We start from the raw sequence: 19,458 nt of genomic DNA, 5'->3' as shown, positions 1-19,458 counted from the left end.
CACTGATTACAGTGACTAAAAAACAATATTTTACTGCTGCTGTTATTAACTGCCTTTATATTTAGTGCTTCGCTTTGTAAAGACCGTTTTAATTTAACCTATTTCTTAAGCGCTATTTTAATCCATCACTTACGTTGCGAGGGAACTGATTGCGCAACCTGATGCTCGAGACAAAATACAGACATCCCAAGATCCCGGAAGTCCCGGGAATCTCCCGCATATTGATTGCGGCTCCCTGATGCCCGCGAATTAGTTCAAACTCCCGAAATCTAGAGCGCGCAAGCAAGAGCGCGCATGCGAGACATAAGAGACTGCTCCAAACCGTGTAGCGCGCGCGCTCGGCAGAGCGCCTGAGGGAGAGAGACCTTGCGTGTGTGTGCGTACCAGTAAACGCTCCCCGTGACGTAAGCAGACCAACTAATCGATAATGACATTCGTTGACAACGATTTTCATAATCGATTATAATCGATTTTATCGATTAGTTGTTGCAGCCCTAGTTACATCCGAAAAAGCACAACCCCATTTAAACCCCATTACCTTCCTGATGTTGAAAAACCAGAACTTGGACATTATCCATTTTGTAATACATTTATTTATACACATTATCCTTCACAAACTACAGAGGGACAGCATTCTGTAAAGAAATACAAAGAAGAGTGAAAGCACTTTTTCAAGCTAAAACCATGTCCTGGAATTTATAATTTAATAATAATAATAATAATAATAAATATTTGTATAATTCCTGGTAAGAAATGGCTGGGTGGAATGTTCGAATGCGATACTTAATATGTCAAGCCAATTCTGTAATGCCAACTCACATGCAGAAACCACAACCAAACACATTAACTTTACATTCCCAAATACTCTCAATGTGAGACACTTGTGTTAACCTGCATCCGGCAAGACAACGACTTTAAAGATACTTTCTCTATCGCTCGTAACATGAGCGGTCCACTCGTAACATGAATTCCACTCGTATTTCCACTCGTAACATGAATTCATTTACTTCATAGGATGAAGAAATAAACACCTGGAAAATCTAATTGATCCTGTTTGTTTTTCTTCTATCTACAGGGGCTTGCACATAAAACATCAGGTCTATTAAATTTAAAAAATAGCTATATACTGAAAAATAACGGATCACATGTGCTCACAGAGAAGAATCAGTGGTGAAATTCAACGGTTCCACCGAGGGCTTGGCACAAGACAAGAGCCCAAAACAAGCCATCTAATGTGTAAATACAGCATTTCTGAGGTAATGATTACAAGGAGAATCCAAAAAACTACGTGTGAACTATGCTAAAATTGAATTTCCATCTTTTCCTTGTTGTCTTTTAGGTAAATCAGGAATCTATATGGAAGTCTAATTCTTCATCCACCGACTGAAACTAAACAGGAAAGAAAGCAACAACAACATGATGGAAGATAGTCAAGGTGGGACAGGTATCGTACTCAATCATCCCATGCTAGAGGACTCCGGATTGCAACATGCAACACGTTTCGCATGCGCCGATTTGCCGACACGCCACATGCACACACCAGCTGCAGTTCAAACACACAAACATCCACATAGCCCAGTCAGTCTACACACAGCTCCTACACGTATACTATCAGCATAGAGTTACATATAACAAAGGTTTGCAAACTAGCCTTTTTGGATCATCTAAACATAGAAACCATCTAAGTTAGTAAAAGCACATTCAGTTCTTAGTATAAAATCTGCAGGACAATGTAGGCCTATGCTTTCTCTGCATTTACAAAAATCATGGAATATAGTGTACTTTATGTGTGACAGTAAACATAGTGCTTTACTTAAAAGTACTCAGAGAGCAAATATGCATGATAATCATAAACTAAACAGATTAAAAAATATAAGATAAATACCGGATAGCTCTGTTTGATAAGAACTTCAGAACATGTAATTTAACACGAAAGAGTATTTATCACCAGAGGACATAAACACTACCAGAAAAAGGGTTATATTAGAGGTTATACATAACTGACCTCTCATCCCCCTCAAACATAAGTCACAAAATCATGTTGAGCATAGATTGTAATGATTTAAAAGAAAAAAATATTGTATTTAAAGACCATTAGGAATTTTTGCATTGTGGCAAAAATGTTAAAACAGTTATGCACACTTTCTCCTCGAATCCACATTACATTACTGTTTTTTTTGTAGTTCTCATTATTCTCAGGGATGATTTTCATTAGATTATCATTATTGTCATGAAGTATTACAGTAAAAGGCAACACAAACAACAAACACTACCATGATTTGAACAATGTACAGTCAATTTTACAGTAAAAACCTTTATTTCGCATTTTGCCACATTACAGTAAGGATAAAGTTTTTGTTTTTTTGCATTTAGGGAAAAATAGCTTAAAGGGGCTATATGTAGAATTCACGTTTGTTATTAGCGATACCGGTGGCCGTTAAGTGAACTGCAGCATCAACTTACTGCTCACACGTAACGTACAACAAGAGACTGAACGTGATCCAACGCCCGATATACTCACGCCAAAGTTCTTTTGTTCTTTGCTTAAAAGTAAAAAGAAGTTGGAAATACCTTTACAGTAATATACTGTTAACGAACATCCGTCCACGCTGCTGAGAGCGGTGTTTAGATGAATATGTAAATATGTGCTGTTCGCTTTCCTCTCAATAATAAAGTAAACAGAGAAAACAGCAGTTCAGAAAGCATCGGATCATAACTATGCGGATATGTTTGGACCAGCTCCGCAATGACAAAATATAGATCTGGCAATGTGAGACTATAGTTTGAATGAACTCTTTTTCTTTGCATGACACATTGATATTACAGAACAGAATAACTCTTTTGACATTATCCTGAACATTGTTTAAGCATTAATTTCATGTGTCATAGAACGTAAATAGTCCTTCACATAGAAATCAGTCTACAGGCTTTCATAGACAACCTAGGAAGTCGGGGAAGGTCTCGTTTCATCACAAGCTGTTTACACACTAGCTATAAAAAACTGATTAATACATGAAAATTCTCACATATAGCCCTGTTAACAGTGAGTGCTGCAATGTCACAATGCAAAAAAATCTTAATGGTTCTAAAAAAACAGGATTCATTTTCTTTAAGCAAAGAATTTCTTGAGTGAAATATGTCCTGATTTGGTTTTGGAGACCCAACCTCTACAGTAAGCATTCATTTGGTCTTGTTACATGTTCTTTATGTTGTAGCAGTGCTTGTTTTCTTTAGCATAATATGCAAGATTTAAACCAACGACCGTTTCTGATTGTGTGGGAAAATCTGCAGTATGGGCTTAAGCATCGTAAAATATGATAAATTACGCATTTAATAAAAATGAACATGCAAGCGGGTGCGTGGGCCTGTGTATTATCAATGAAGAATCACTCATTTAGAGCAAGAGAAAAAGTCCTGTATATGTTGACTAAGTAGGAACCAGGCGAGCAGGCAGTGACGGGATTGGAAGTTGTCATGCTAAAACTCGAAGAGCGATAAGGGTTCAAGTTTCAGCCCAAGATAAGGGACACCACCATCTAGTAGGAAATCAATATGCATATATAGAGCTGGATATAAAAACCTTTTTGATGCAGTTATATTTTGGCACTCCTATAACAAGATTTAGATTTACAAATATATAATTCAAGAACATTAGAAATGGCAGTAGAGGACATCAGGAATAGGACACAAAAACCTGTTTCATGTCAGCATGCTTCACACACACAATAATCTGAGGACTGGAAAAGGGGATCGTTCACTATCTCCACCATCAAAAATATCTGTGGGTTTTTTAAAATATACTAGGCCTGAAGATAATTTCTATCTGCATCCAAGCATTAGATAAACTGTCGTTACTACCCCAGACAGAAACAGATCCGGGCCACATCTGGTACATGTGGATTCAACCACTGGATCTGCCAGATGTGGGCCGGATCCGGGCCAACAATATGTTGTTGTCTGGGACAGTATGAGGGCATTCTAACCGAGATGAAACCTCATAAAATAATAATTTGTCAGTCTACACTCTTAATAACAAAAGTTCAAAATGCGGTTTTCTGCAGTGATTACATAAAATAACCATTTTTTGGTTGAAAAGTTCTTACAATTTTAAACATTTTAAAAATCTAAAGAGCCTTTTGTGTAATGGAAAGGTTCTATGGATGTTAAAGATTCTTCATAGAACCATCAATGCCAATAAAGAACACATTTTTTTTTTTAAAGGCTTTGGAACAGATCATAAATCATCTCCATTAGATATTGCCCTCAAAGTCTGAATGTGGACGCATGCTTTTATACATCACAACCACTTCTCCAGTCCCCCCTCAGTTCAGATATGTTCAGATAAAGGGTATTCAACTATCTACAAAGATTTGATGAGTTCATTGATAACATGGATGCAGTTGTTAGTTTGAGCCTCTTCTTCATCGGGCCGTCTCATACCACGCTGTGAAGCGACGATGGGTGGATGAACTCTGGGTTTATGAAAGAGAATCCAGCAAACTCGCTCTGGTCGATGTTGGCGATGACCAGTTGGTCTGGAGGGGTCAGCATTGGTTGCGTGCGGGTGAAGAATTTGTCGAAGTTCTCCGCTGCTTTGCCGCTCTGTGAAAGGAAGGCGAGAAGAAAGACGTGGGTTATTATTAGATTCAATTGAAAAGCTGGCAGTGTGCATGAGAGAAAAGTATTTGACGTAGGACTTCCGTCACGGCAACATTAACAAGTCCAGGAAGGGGAATATACAGGGCTGTGTTGAAGGTTGAAATGACGTACAAATAGGGTCCTTTGAGGGGGCTCTTTTAACCCAGGGCTCTGCAAACACTCATGGGTGGCCACAGTATGAGATGAATCAAATTATACCCGTTAAAAACTTCAAGACACATACAGTTTATACACAGTGAGGGAGGATCCGCACACAGGGTGGGTGGTTTTGATGCAAACACATGAAACGACTCTTAAAATAGTCCAGGCCTTGTGGGCTATCATGTGGGCTCCTCTATTAAGTAGAGTTGGGAATCGTTTGAATTATAGCGATATTCTATTCCGAATCTGGTTATCGATTCCTATTCTTATCCATTCCTAGTTTTGATTCCAATACGTAAAAAAAATGTAGATATCATTCACATTTATTCAAAGTCTATTTGCAAAGCATTTGATTGCAGCTGAATACCATGAACAAAAATCTGCAGGCTAAAGAACGCTTACAAGTATAAAAGTGAGTTTTTTAAGATTTTAAGATATTCAGGTACAGAAACTGTAATCAAATGTTAAATAACACTACACCTTATAAATAAAATATACATTACAAATAGAAAAGTTATTCAGTCAAGAACAGCTTGAATGGTGTAAAATCACAATAGGAATTATAGGATAATTGGAATTGAAATTTTAATTTTATAACAAGTATATGATTCCGCCTTATGGATCTGATTTCAGAATTGGAATTGATTTTCGATTCCCAATCCCACTATTAAGCTAAGTTGACTAAGTATCAAATGTACAAAAATTTGAGTAAAAGTGTCCTATCTTTGGTCAGATTACACTTGAATCACCACAGCCAAACCACTCCAGAGTTACCAATCAGACCGAGACCACCGCGTTCAGATGATCTTCGACCGATTGTTTTGGTGGGGATTCGAGTGTGATTGCCGTGTTCATATATGCCTAAATTAACCAAACTAAGAGAGAAAACATGCCAGGTTCCAAAACAAATACTGAGAAATCATCCTAAAAGTGAGAGAGCTAATCACCAAAACTTTTTGTGGTCATGCTCAACATGTAATTTTTTAATGTGATCACACCGGGATTCTTACATTAAACTGGGATCATCTTTATCAAATGCATGTAAAGGTCGCACAGCGTTCTGTTTACGTAAACTCTCTGCCCAGACAGCAACATAGTGTCGGCCCAGATCCGGCCCACATCTGGTACGCATTGAATCTGGGCCTATAAGTAACTTTGCAACTACATTTCAATTTATTCTAACCCTAATCCTACCAGTCTACTAATACTCTACTAACAGTCTAATGAGCGTTAGTAGACATGTAGATGCAATTTTACTAATAGTCAACAGAATATGTTTAAAGGATCATCAAAATATATTCGTAATACACATTCCTTCTTATTATGCAGGTGATCAGTGTACATTATTCTAAAGGGAAAAATGTTTGTCTTCAATCCATAATCCACCAGCTCTAAAATGTCTTTCTCTTTTAGCTGACATCACGAAACTTCTTCTTTTGAACCCGACTCCTCCATTCACCTGCCATATATTGCCAATTTTGCATCAACCAATAATTCCTGATGGATCAGATCGAGTCTCACTTCAATGTAAACTAAAACGGGACGTGAACACGTTTCATATTGACTTTGAGGACAGACTGATCTTGCATCAGTGACCTCATTGGCTGGTCAAGACTATAATCAGAACATTGAGCTGTAACAGTGTGAGCTCGCAACCCCCCATTGTTTCATTAGGCAGTTCATCAACGCCTCCCTTTGCCAATTGTTAACTTCCTGTCAGGCACTGAACATGTGAAAGAAAGAAAAATATTCATTCATCTCAATGATCTGATAGATTGCCAGACTCACAGTGTGATGTAACTGAAAGTGTAATTCCCAGCATGCTTTGCATAGGATTTAATCGCAAGAGTAAAAATGTTGAAGTAAAGTATAACTTTTTCTGTTTTTTGAGAAAGATGAGAAAAGAGAGATACTTGTGTTTGTGCTGTGTTTAATGTTGGGATGTAGAATTGTTTCAATTACACTGGGTTACCATTGAGGTGAAAAGTGGAGCTTTTGCTTGGTTTGAGGAAGGGTACAATTCAAGCTACTGTCAAATTCTGACAGTAACATATCATTTTCCATAAAAACAGTGATATATTGTAGAAAACAATTCTGGGTAATGTGTGTTGTTTTCGAGAAAATAGCCTAACGGAATATACCGTGAATAACAGTGCTCAAAGTTGACACTCATAGGCTGTGTACCAAATAACACCCTAAACCCTCATTCACTATTCCCTACATTAGTTTACCTATATAGTCCACTTGACAGAGTGAATGAAAAGAAGTGAGTGAATTCAGACACAGATTAATACCTGAAAAGCAGAATCACTGAAGGACAAGAACAGAAAAAAGAGAAGAGACGAAAAGGAGCACAAGAACTACAACTGACTTCCACTGTGTGAAACCAGTTTACAAACCAGTTTAACATTATTTCTTTCAAACATGTACAAATGGTCTAGTTGAGAATTAACATAGATTTAGATGTTGATATTTTAATGGAAATAATAAAGTGTGCAGTCGCCATTATGGTGATCAGTGTTTGCTTTAGTTGGGCTCTTGACCCATTAACATTAGTTTTTTCTCTGACTGTTGTAACTGAATTTATATAACACATTTGTTATGGCAAGAAAAAGCCAAGAGGAAATTGATCAGGTGTTTTTTTGGATGTTGTGATGATGCCATAATCGTCTTGAACTTCATTCAAGACGATTCACTGATCTTATCCTGTGTCTAATCTTTGATTTTATGAGTATTTTATATTTATTGATCATAGCATATCTGTGATTCTACAGCATGTGATCCAGCAATGATTCAGTAACCTTTTCGAAGGATATTGAAATCATATAGTGCATTAAAACATTTTGAACTCCAGCATGACTTATACAAACAGACTGTAACAACTATTTTGAATAAATTATGCAGCTGAATGGTCTTTTTTAATATATATTTTAATTTTTATTAAAATATAATAAATAAGTAAATAAATAAAATATATTTCGTGGGTGTGTCTTTTTATCTTACAACTTTAACCCTTAAAGTTGTAAGATAAAAAGACACACCCACGAAACATATTTTATTTATTTATTTATTTATTATATTTTTAAAATTGAGTTTTATGGGTCACCATTGTGCTGAAGAGTAGAGTCTGTGCTTCAGTCCAGGAGAAGACCAAGAAACATTGATGATTTGCTGCATGTTGCTTTATTTAACAGGCGGAGACTGTGTAGTTGCTGATCCAGTGTTGCCAGTATTCTACCATTAGGTCAAAGTTTTACAGTGTATGTCAATGGTGTACTGGAGTACTATTGTGAGTATTAACTGACTCTTGGTCAAGGATCATGTAAGGCTGAGACTATGACACAGCATACTATTATCAAAGAAGAGGAGTTATGCAGGTAACTGAATCATCTGCAGTGTGGTCTACTGTGACCTGAGAGAGTGAGCTGTCACCCAACAACACCAACAGCCTTGGCAAAGGTGACAGACATCATATTCACACTCACCACTTTGGGTTTGAAAACAGGCTGTATCTCTCTGTTGGCCAGCCGCTCCCAGTCAATTCTGCGGAAAAAAGCTTGCTCCTTTATATCCCTCTCCCCCTCCGGACCGCAGCCGAGACGCTTCGATGGATGCTTCGTCATCAGCTGTGTGTGTGTGTGGACGAGAAGACAGACTATTAAACCTGAGACCATCTACCTCAGACTCAAGAATGAAAGAGCATCTGTGTGCATTCAGAAAAATAGGAAGGATATTAATTTATATTAATCATTTATTTGTCATTATAAAGTCAAGTCACCTTCATTTATAGAGCGCTTTTAACAATATGGATTATTTCAAAGCAGCTTACAGTGATAATAAGAAATTACAGTAACAGAGATTGTTTTGGCTTTACAGCAGCTCTAGAATAAAGTTATTGTCCAGCTAAAGTTAAAGTTTTTTGATTGATTCACTTCAATCAAGTACAACACAATACAAACATTTTCCAATTTGGCTGTGCTAAATATAAACTGAAATCACTTCAATAAAAACAAAACATTTTCCTAATGTTCCTAACTAAATAACATTAGTGTCTTATTAACACTTGTTTATGATGTTCATTTGTAATCATGAAGAAATATTACAGTGTGACCAAAAGATCAAATTTAAATGCACATCATTTAAAGTTGAATGATATATGAAACTATTCTACATTAACTAATGATCCACATTATAATCATGATCTTTATTGGCCATTATCATAAAGTGTCATCACTGCCTTTACTCACTTTTATATCGCCACCATCAGTCATATTAATCTTATTGGCCTCATAGGGGAACATAATCAAGCAGAATGGAAATTAAATGAAATATTATTATCTTCCATGGCTGATATTTCCATGACTTGAGCTGCCAGCAATATTCAAGTACGCCAGTTATAAATCCAAGCTGAAAATTTTATTCCACCATAGCCTCTGCATTATTCTTTTTTTCATATATATATATATATATATATATATATATATACACACAGGTGGCATCTCATGCATATATAAATGTGTAGAAATGTCAGGACTGACCCCTTTACAGATGGACACCGCCTCTTTGGACAGGGATTTGGGATAGGACACATTGTGCTCCATTATGGACTGAAACAACTCGTCCTCGTCCTCGCCGTCAAAGGGAGGCTGTTAGAAAACGCAGTGTGATTACATTTCCATATGTTCTAGGATAAAAACATATCAACCAAATAATAAACAAGTGCAAAGGGTGTCTTGAAAGTTTTCAAGTTTTATTCTAAATGTTGGTAATCAGTTATCAAGAGAGATCAGAGGATCACTTGAGAATTTTCTTAGTCATACCTTTTTTACATTCATATCTTTTAATATGGCAACCGTCTAATATTGTCAAATTTACAGTCTAGTATCAGAGCAGTCAGAGATTCAACAAACCCAATTATGAATATTTATTTATGAACTTGAGATTGAGATCCTTTGCATGTACACTAATACGCTGATAACTACCAAAAATCAGTTTATTGAAATAACCAGATTTACCGGTTTACAACAAATCAATAACCCGGCAATGCAAGTAACAGGCTATTGCCCGGTGCTGACGTCATAACCTAAGCATCCATGTACTGTATGAAACTCATTTTCCTCTCGTATTTGAAGTTTCTACAACTCTACCTCTTGTCTTTTGGCTGCACGAGATGAGAACCAATTTTTTTATATTTCTTGGGTCAAGACAAAGTGTCAGTTTGCAATATATTTCTCTCCCCTACCGCAAAACCCTTGTTGTGGCTGGATGTGCTTCAATCTGCCGTAAAAGGATGCTCTGCTGTCACATATCACACAATGCGCACTTCAATAATGAATCAATAATTGCAGTACCGCTCGGTCTATTCCTTAGCTGTTCATGATCTCACGGCAATAACGGAAATGTTTTACCGCTTTCACGTTAGCTTATTAAGCATTATCGGGTTAAGAATGCGCATGTAAACGCAGTCATTGATGCTGTGTCTCGTTCTCAGTCCTCTTTAAGTGCTCCAGAAGTGCTGAAAGCCACGACCTCCTCATGCTGACGGATCATTACCCGCACAACTCAATGCAATCGCTTCTGAAGAGGACCGATGCACAGCTATGATTCCCCAGTCATTTCTTTTTGTATTCTCACAGCAGTGGGTCTATATATTACATAAGCAGGAATCCTAAGACAAAAGCATCTGAAGTGAAACACAAGCTTCTTCTGTTGGGTAATTGGACCCGGGAGTCAATGAGACAAAGACGAGATGTGAACGCCGTAACCTTGGAAACCGTTCTGGCAGGAAGTATAGACGGCTCTGTATTAATGAATCTCACTGAAATAAACAGAGAATATGCCAGAAGAGACTAATAAAGCAGTTTATTCATCATGTCCAATGCAGAGTGAAGTGTACGAATGCAAATTAAACATATTTGTGTATGAACCCCATACTGCAATTACAAACCTTTCAGTGAAATACAACGTGATCTCATGAGAATTCGTGTGTATTTTACATACAGTTTGTAATTGCAGTATCATTAATTGCGGTTTCATTCACAAAGACAGATTCAAATTATGAAAGCAAATCAATCAAACAATGAATGCAAATTAAACGTCTTTGTGAATGAAACCAATCCTGCGATTGCAAACTTTTCTGTGTTCTCATGAGAATTTGTGTGTATTTTACGTAAAGTGGGTTCTACCACACACACACTTTACCTTGTGTTTGCATTCACAATGAAATTAACAATATTGATCCATGACAGGATCTTAAACCAGAAGTAATTACGTATGTAAACGTCACTACTAAATCTTACTATACTAATACCTACATATAAACAATGAGATCAGGCTGGTGAAATCATGGATATGAATATAATAATGTAGTAACATGCAATATATTGTATTATATAACATTTATTTAAATAATTTTGTTTAATAATAATAATCTCCTTGCGAGAGTAAAAGCTTCCAGATTCTTTCTTAGGATTGGAACTGTAGTAGAACACATATCACAAAACAGATATATAAGGTATTGATGCATTATTATAAATTAATGCAAAAATATGTTGATATTTAGCAATTTTATGACACAAGTCTCATGCAAAGATGCTATACTTTCAAAACAGTGTACCTTTATTTTTATTTTGCAATGTTTTGCCTCATAGACTTTCTGTAATGAGCAGGAGAAAGCAGGCAGAGGCGAGGATCTAAGTGCAGGGTTATTAATAAAGTAATAAAAAATAATATTAACAGGAAACACAAGGAATAAAGAAACAGAACCATTACAAGCCACAAATGACAAAGCAACAAGAGAAACACAAGTAAGCTTAACAACACACACCTGCAGACATTCATGGGAAAACTACAAATTGACTACAAAAATGCACATGAAAATATGGAAAAACAAAATCAATATTCTGATCTCTGACTGCTTCTCCATCAGTGACACTGATATTTGATTCTTGCTCAGTAAATCGCTGAGACATTTCAAGTTTTAATTGTATTTACTGTATTTTGTATTAACTAACATGAACTAACAATGAACAAAACATTTGTTAAAAATCCAGCTGGTCATTGTTTGTTAATGTTAGTTCACAGTGCATTAACTAAAGCTAACAAATACAAATATGATTTTAATAACGTATTAGTAAATATTGAAATTAATATCAGCTAAGGTTAATAAATGATGTAGAAGTATTGTTCATTCTTAGTTCATGTCAAGTAAGGAAGTTAACCAATGGACCTTATTGAACAGTGTTTCCAGTTTTTCTTTTATGAATCAAATCCAGTGAGAAAAGTGATGCTCATTAGATATGTATAAACGGTATGCATAATAAGCATAGGCTTCAGCCTAAATTTGTTTCAGTTATTATGTATATTTTTTAATTTTATCATGAAAAATTGTCTGTGAGGACTGATTTTTTGTTGTTGTTGAATTGAATTATTGTCTGACTTTTAAAAAAAACCCAATGAAGGTAGTAGAAGTCATCCTGGGTTGAGGTATGCGTTTAACAAGGGTGGACATTTTTGGCTTTTTCAGTTGTTGTTTTTTATCACTTTGCCTGTGTTTATGCTAACTGCATTAAATTTGGCACAGGTGTTTGTTTTTATTGGAATTTTACTATTTCACCGCCATTTCCTTTGAAAAACTTTTTTTGCACTAGGAACACAAAATACTCACACTCAGCGCCTTCTGGAAAAAAATGGCCTAATTGAAACCCATTAAAACTGCAATTTTTTATCCCAGGGCCATTTAACTATAAAATTATGCAATCTTTGTTAAGAGGCTTTCATTCTGTTGGCAAGGCTTCAAAATTACAATTTAAAAAAAAAATTATCAGATGGTGCCATTTTTTCAGTTTTGGCCTATAAAGCAAATACTCGCTTTATTTCTGTTTTCTGCTTCGGCATATTATGGAGCCAATAGGACAAATTATGCAACGATATTTGTGGGGGTGTGTTGGTATGGATGTCTGAATGTGGTTAGTATGTGTGTTTAAAAAAATGTGTGTGTGTGTATGTAATATTGGGAGAGAAAAACTCAACTGCAAATCTAAAATGCAATCCATTGTGACAAGTGGAGTTTTGCTGGAAACCAATGGGGAAAATCTGTTACTGCGCCCAAACAAACTCTTACCGAAAGCTCATTTTTTCAGATATCAACCTCAAATTTGGAACACAACTTATTTAAATGTATGGCTTTGAATTTATATCAGATTTGGAGTTCAACATGTTTCATAAAATATATATTTTATATAAAACCATGTTCATAAATAATTTTCATAAACTTAAACCTATATAACTTTTTTGGGATTTACTTATTAAATTATTTTTTACTTCAGTAATAATCTGCCAAGGGTCTTCTTTAAAATTATACCAAACTTAAGTCTGTGCTCCCAAGATTCACATTTTTATGAGTTTTTTGACCTGGATATTTTTGTCCTCTATGTAGCTATGTGTAACTTTTTTTAATTGATGCACATGTGTATTGAACACGGCTTCAAAAATGTAAATTGAAAAAGCAATTTTTGTTCCACCAGAAGCACTTTGTGCAAAAAGTCTCAGTTGGTTCTCCGTTGCTCGGAGACCGTGTGTTTTGCCGTAAGTCATTTCAGTGGCGTTGTCAGATCACAGCAGGACTGCAATCACAAGTTTTCATTTGAGGACTATAGAGAACAGTAAATGATTGGCATGAACATGTGTCTGTACCTGTCCAGCCAGCATCTCGTAGAGGAGCACGCCGTACGCCCACCAGTCCACCGATTTACCGTACGGCTGATAGGCGATTATCTGCGGAGGAAGAGGAAATAAACATGTATCATTTCTGTTCAGTCATTCATTCAATTCTCACGGCTCTTGGGATCTCCATTCATTTGTCAAGAGCACAATGCATGTTTTATCACTGCTCAAGCGGCTATTTTTTACCATTTGCTGTATAATAATTGCTTTTTCTCCCTTCACCAGTCCATTTCCGCCCACATATTCAGCACACACACACACTAACGAGTGTGTATAACCACAGGGGAAGTTAATGAGGGCTTTGTTAAGTATAGAGACTGTATGTTTCATGTCACACTCGTCATCTTCATGTGTGTTTTGGAAATGACTGCGTAGTTGTGTCACTTTTCACAAATAGAGAACAAATTGGTGCCATGTTACTTTTTTAAAAGCAATAGGGTCATTTATGCCATATTCTTTAGAGAGATGACTAGAGATGTGTTACATAAAATTAGCATAGCATGAAAAGTATCTAGTTTGAAGTGCACTAAATGTCGGTCACACCATTTTGCAAGTCATAAAACAATTATTTTAATATATAAATTGAAAAAAATTATATATTTTTAGTCTAATTCTTAACCTATTTAATCACCACAATTACTATTATAAAAATATTATGCCTGATATTTATTAATTTGGCTGTGTCCTGTGTGTTTTTTCTTTTAATTTCCCCCTGTTTTTTTTTTAAAAAAAGGGAAGATATTTATAAATATTTATATCATTATGTTTTCTAATAGAGTGCACAATCATTCAACCCTTACCAAAATCATTATGAGAAAAATGTCTATATAATATTATATTATTCTTTTACTTAGTAGTCAATAATTTATCCCTTAAAACCCATCTTTGATCACCAAAAGGACATATTTAAATGTTTTTTCCTTAAAATGCCTTAAAATATCTTGAATGTAATACGACACCCTTGCCTCATTTAGTATGCGTGGTTCTATGAATATGCAAATGAGCCCCGCCTCCACTCACTCGCTCAGCTCAGAGATCCACTCGTTGACGATCACAAGTTGATCTGATTGGTTACAAGGTAGTTTGTGACGTCAGAAAACAAGCGATATAGAGTCAAACCAGTATATCACTCAGATTAAATGAGAAGAGTGGAAATCGCTTCAGGATTGTGATACGGTAAACAAGAGTCCTGGTTTGGTACCATTATTTTTGAGCGCATATATGACCAAGATTTAATCTGTCACGTCCAATTTATGGAGACGTCTATTTAGTCTAAAAATACCCAAACAGCAACATAGTGTCGGCCCACATCTGGTAACCTTTGAATACACATGTACCGGATGTGGGCCGGATCTGGGCCGACACTATGTTGTGCCTCTTAATTTTTGTGGTCAGAATATGATGGCTCATGATGTTAATATGCTAAGGCCGCTCTAAAACATCATGCAGTTTTGAAACACTACATGTATTTGCAAAAATGTAGTTAAAAACGGCCATTTTACCTGTCTGAAGAATTTAGGATTTTGACCTTTCAACGCTACACACATCCTACCTTTATATACAGTATATATATATTATTTAGTTCCATTACAGACAAGGCATACAGTGCAAAAAGTGCAAGACAAATACAAAGGCATTTGTGGTACAGTTCAGAGTATGTAAAACAAAAAACAACAACAACTAAAATTTAAAATAAACATGTAGCCTTTGTAAAAGAAGAAAAACGCACAGCCTTACCTGGTGATCCGTTACAGTTAAATACGCTATCCTCAAATATTTTCTTACTTGTTGTTGTTAAGCGATCATATAGCCTAGGTAGCCTGTACAAATTAATTCTAGACCAGATATACCATTTGACAATAGATTAATGAAAATGATAGTGTACAAGGAGATTACAGAAACCAGATGGATTTGATATGCAGTGATTTATTATAGTTATTGTGCTCATTTACATAGCTACATAATTGCATATTACTTTAGGATTAATGTTTTAAATATAGCTTCAATTTTTAATACAGCAACATGAAAATTATTGAAAAGATCAGGGATTGGTAACGTCGTTTCTGGAGTGCCCCTGTTCGATTGATTGGCTAGAGGAGGAGCTGTCAATCTAGAACTAGTGGACCAATGGTGACGCTTAAGCCCGCCCTAATTTACATGAAACTCGAACTGCAACATTTGGAAGAGCAAGCGCAGAACATGGAAAGAAGAGCGAAGAGGAAAACAGCACAAGCGTACAAAAAAATAAATTATTAGCAAAAAATGAAAAGGAGCGCAAAGTACAGAGTAATAAAACCAAGGAAAACACAATTTTAAAGAAAGCATGAACACAAGTTTAAGTTTTGTAAAAATTATTTTTTAAAGTGTTTAAAGTTTTTTTTCATGCTTGTTATTTTTTGATTCACGCTTATTATATTTTGATCCGTGGCCGCATACATTTTGCGGGAATTTGATCCCATACAGATCCGGCCCACTTACGGGAATCCAATGGGGATAATTTTTTGTCAATGGTGTCGTCTGTACGTGGAAAACTCAAAGGTTGTGTAAACGTACCATTAGTCTAATTTCCAGACATGTACCGGATGTGGGCCGGATCTGGGCCGACACTATGTTGCTGTCTGGGAAGTAGTTTTAAAAAAAAAAATGTATGCAACATGTCATATGATCCGACATATTGAGCTGTGGTTGTCATGCAAGCGACTTTAGATCTGTCTCATGTCATTTCCAGCTCTTTTTCCACATCATCTCTCGACCGTCCAGTGCCAATAAAATATCAGAAAGCGTGCAGTTGTCGATCGAGTCTTCTCCAGCTCCTGTTTCTAAGAGCAAATTTAAACTATTGATCTACAATTGTTTTTAGAACAGAAGGGTCGATATATCTGATTGTTTCTTTATTATCATTTGTCTAAAGTCAGCATGTTTAATTAAGTTGTGTGACAACACAATGAGCGCAAAGAATAAAAAGTACTTTAGGTTTTGTATTTGAAGTACCATGGATTTGAATTTTGTAATAATTTGGTAAGTTACCACCCCAAGTTACCATTGTGTAAATGCAACAAGAACAGCAAAAACATGTTCAATGACGTTGAAACCGCAGGGCGTGAGACCGTTAATATTAGAATAAATAGAACGTTATCATACGTTGGTGTGGACGCAAATATATTTATCGTTCTTGGTGTGAACGGGCCTTTACCATCCCAGACAACAACATAGTGTCGGCCCAGATCCAGCCCACATCTGGGCCGTGTGGAGTCCACGTGTACCAGATGTGGGCCAGATCTGGGCCGACACTATGTTGCTGTCTGGGACATGACATCATCATTGCACCACAATATTTTTAAAAAAGTTTTTTTCCCAAAAATCAACAGCCACTTTTGAAGTCTTAGTATGGCCAAAAATAAAAACGTCATTGTGTTTCTAAAAATACACTCCCATCTGCAGTCAGATAAAGGCTGTGTGTGATTGGTTGCGGGTCTGAATAAACGAGTGTGTCAGGACACAGACGTTCTGCAGTTTATGGGCTTTTCAGCAGTGTGTTAAACCTTAGCATTATTCTACATCTGTGTTATTGTATTTAACCTATAGAGATTTTCCTCACGGGCGTTGAATACCGATGTGTGAGTTAAAGTGAGTAGTTCACTTTATAGTAGCTCATTTATATTTGGATCGATGGGTCATTGAGACTGAAAAGCATCACGTAAACACCTCAATCAGTCAGACTGAGCTCCATGTGACTGAAGGTGGTGAGAGCAGCTATTTGAAGATATAAAGAGATGAACGTTTGCTCAAATCACACACGCACGTGCAGACACACACACACACACACACACACACACACACACACACACACACACACACACACACACACACACACACACACACACACACACACACACACACACACACACTAAAAGATTTAGCAACAAAAACTGGCAAATTTTTTTTTTAGATTTAGCAACAAAAAGATAAAAGATTTACCTAAATAACCATTAAAAGCATTTGCATGGTTTCAGTGGTTACTGATTAAATATGTTGTCAATCTGTTTTAACAATGATTTTTTTATTATTCTTTTTTTTTTTTACATTTTTACAGAAACGTCAACACAGGCAGATTTTTCCAGCGAGCCCGTGTTGTCTATTATTGTGTGTTGATGAGGTTGAGAGGTCAGCAAGGCCTCAATATGACACACGCATCACAACTGGGTACGGGTCACATGTTTCCAGACAGTCTCACCCCAGACCCATTAAAAGACTAGAAATCTTTACTATCACTCACTCTTCAGCTGGACTTCGACAACTTCACTCCTCATTGACTTTCATTATACTGACGAACAGCCAAGATAAACCTCCTTTTGTTTTCCACAGAAGAAAGTAAGTCATACATGTCTGGGGTCACACGACGGATGAGTGGGGGTGTAACGATGCCCTCATGTCACGATTCGATACATATCACAATACTGAACTCACGATGCAATGATAAAAAATTAACGAAAATGTTGATTTTTGATTAAAATACTGAATTTGATATTACTTTGTGTGTGTAAATGAATAGGCTTGGACTTGGTGCTGGAAACCCAAAGCACAGGACAATAGAGACACCAGAATAAACACATATATAAGGTCACACACACAGACATATATATATATATATATATATATATATATATATATATATATATATATATACTACATATATTTAAAATAATGTAGGCCACTTTTTACAGGTAACATAAAACATTTGGCATTATCACAAATATTCCACTATTGCATTATTATTCATTATATTCAACATTATATATAGCAGTTTAATTTAGTACTGACAATAAAACTTGATTTTTTTTCACACACAAATGTTATTTTGGGTGAACTATACACAACACATATTGTCACTATCCATGATACATATTGTAGCATTTTTGTATTGCGATATATAATGACTACATCACTAAGGATGAGTCAAATTTTTTGTTTGTTTGTTTGTTTGTAAGCACTGCTGGTTTAGGTCATCTCTCACCTCTGGGGCGATGTAATCCGGCGTCCCGCAGAAGGTGCGCGTGGTCATGCCCTCATACATGTTCTCCTTACACATGCCGAAGTCTGCGATCTTAATGTGGCCCTCGGCGTCCAGCATCACGTTATCCAGCTTCAGATCTCTGAGGACAGAATAAACCAGGGCTCTCATGTATAAAAACTGTGCGTAGGATCCTTACTAAAAGTGTACGTGCGACCGAAAGCCAAATATGGCATACGCCAAAAATATTCAGACTTATAAAACCAGAAAATATGACATATGAATGTGCGTCACATTACATTAACTTGCCTTGTCTTTGAATAAATAAATCAAATACATTTTTCTCAATCTTTTTTTCACTGACCAAATAGTATTTTTAATTGCTTTATATTTTGAATGGAAACAGATAGGGCCTTATTGCGCATTATTATTTACGCGAACATATTCCCTGAGACTATGAGTTCTGCTATTATCATGCGCTAAGCAATCCTCGCTGTAGTTAAAACATGAAAACACAGCATGCCTCAGGAAAACTGCATCCACTGCAGAAAAGAAAAACATCGCATCCACTACAAATATTTCTATTTATTAGAATATAAAAAAAGTTGTAACTTCTTGGTAATGATTTCATGTAATTTAAGTGCTTAACTCCATTAATGAGTACGGCATATTTCATCTAAATGTGTATATCAGATGTAAAACATAGTTTAAATAATACTTTTATTTATCTATCTGTATGTATGATTAGGACTCATAATGAAGATTTAAAGTGGTTTTCCTTCATCAGTCCCTCAGATCACCACCGGTGTCGCCAAACCGCTCCGTCTCCAAAACGTTCGTACGCCTGGCTCAGAGTGCGTGTTCATTCTCCCGGCAAGTTTGTTTTTATAAATCACAAGCGTGGGAAGTTGCGTACGCCTCTT

General features: G+C 36.2%; 1 protein-coding gene across 4 annotated transcripts in view; it reads right to left on the bottom strand.

Moving 5' to 3' along the window:
- Positions 1–577: 577 nt before the first annotated feature.
- Positions 578–19,458, bottom strand: part of prkcab (protein kinase C, alpha, b) — a 190,551-nt gene continuing 171,670 nt past the window's right edge. For 2 of the 4 annotated variants that reach the window (XR_013203921.1, XR_013203922.1), the window contains 6 exons: positions 18,539–18,677; positions 13,495–13,575; positions 9,339–9,446; positions 8,286–8,426; positions 3,945–4,602; positions 578–3,886 (listed from right to left, as the gene is read on the bottom strand). Coding sequence is in view for 2 of the 4 variants with exons in the window: in XM_077230622.1 (XP_077086737.1) it covers positions 4,435–4,602; positions 8,286–8,426; positions 9,339–9,446; positions 13,495–13,575; positions 18,539–18,677 (637 nt within the window). In the remaining 2 variants the exon portion in view is untranslated. Of the gene's footprint in view, positions 4,603–8,285; positions 8,427–9,338; positions 9,447–13,494; positions 13,576–18,538; positions 18,678–19,458 lie in introns of all 4 variants that reach the window. The other 2 variants (XM_077230622.1, XM_077230621.1) reach the window with 1 other exon arrangement.

This window comes from Siphateles boraxobius, unplaced genomic scaffold (assembly GCF_051911475.1).
Source record: "Siphateles boraxobius isolate OS27281-9 unplaced genomic scaffold, OSU_SipBor_1 15, whole genome shotgun sequence".
Classification (NCBI taxonomy): domain Eukaryota; kingdom Metazoa; phylum Chordata; class Actinopteri; order Cypriniformes; family Leuciscidae; genus Siphateles; species Siphateles boraxobius.
The sequence above is the reverse complement of the archived record's forward strand: the minus strand, read 5'-3'. Positions and strand labels throughout refer to the sequence as shown.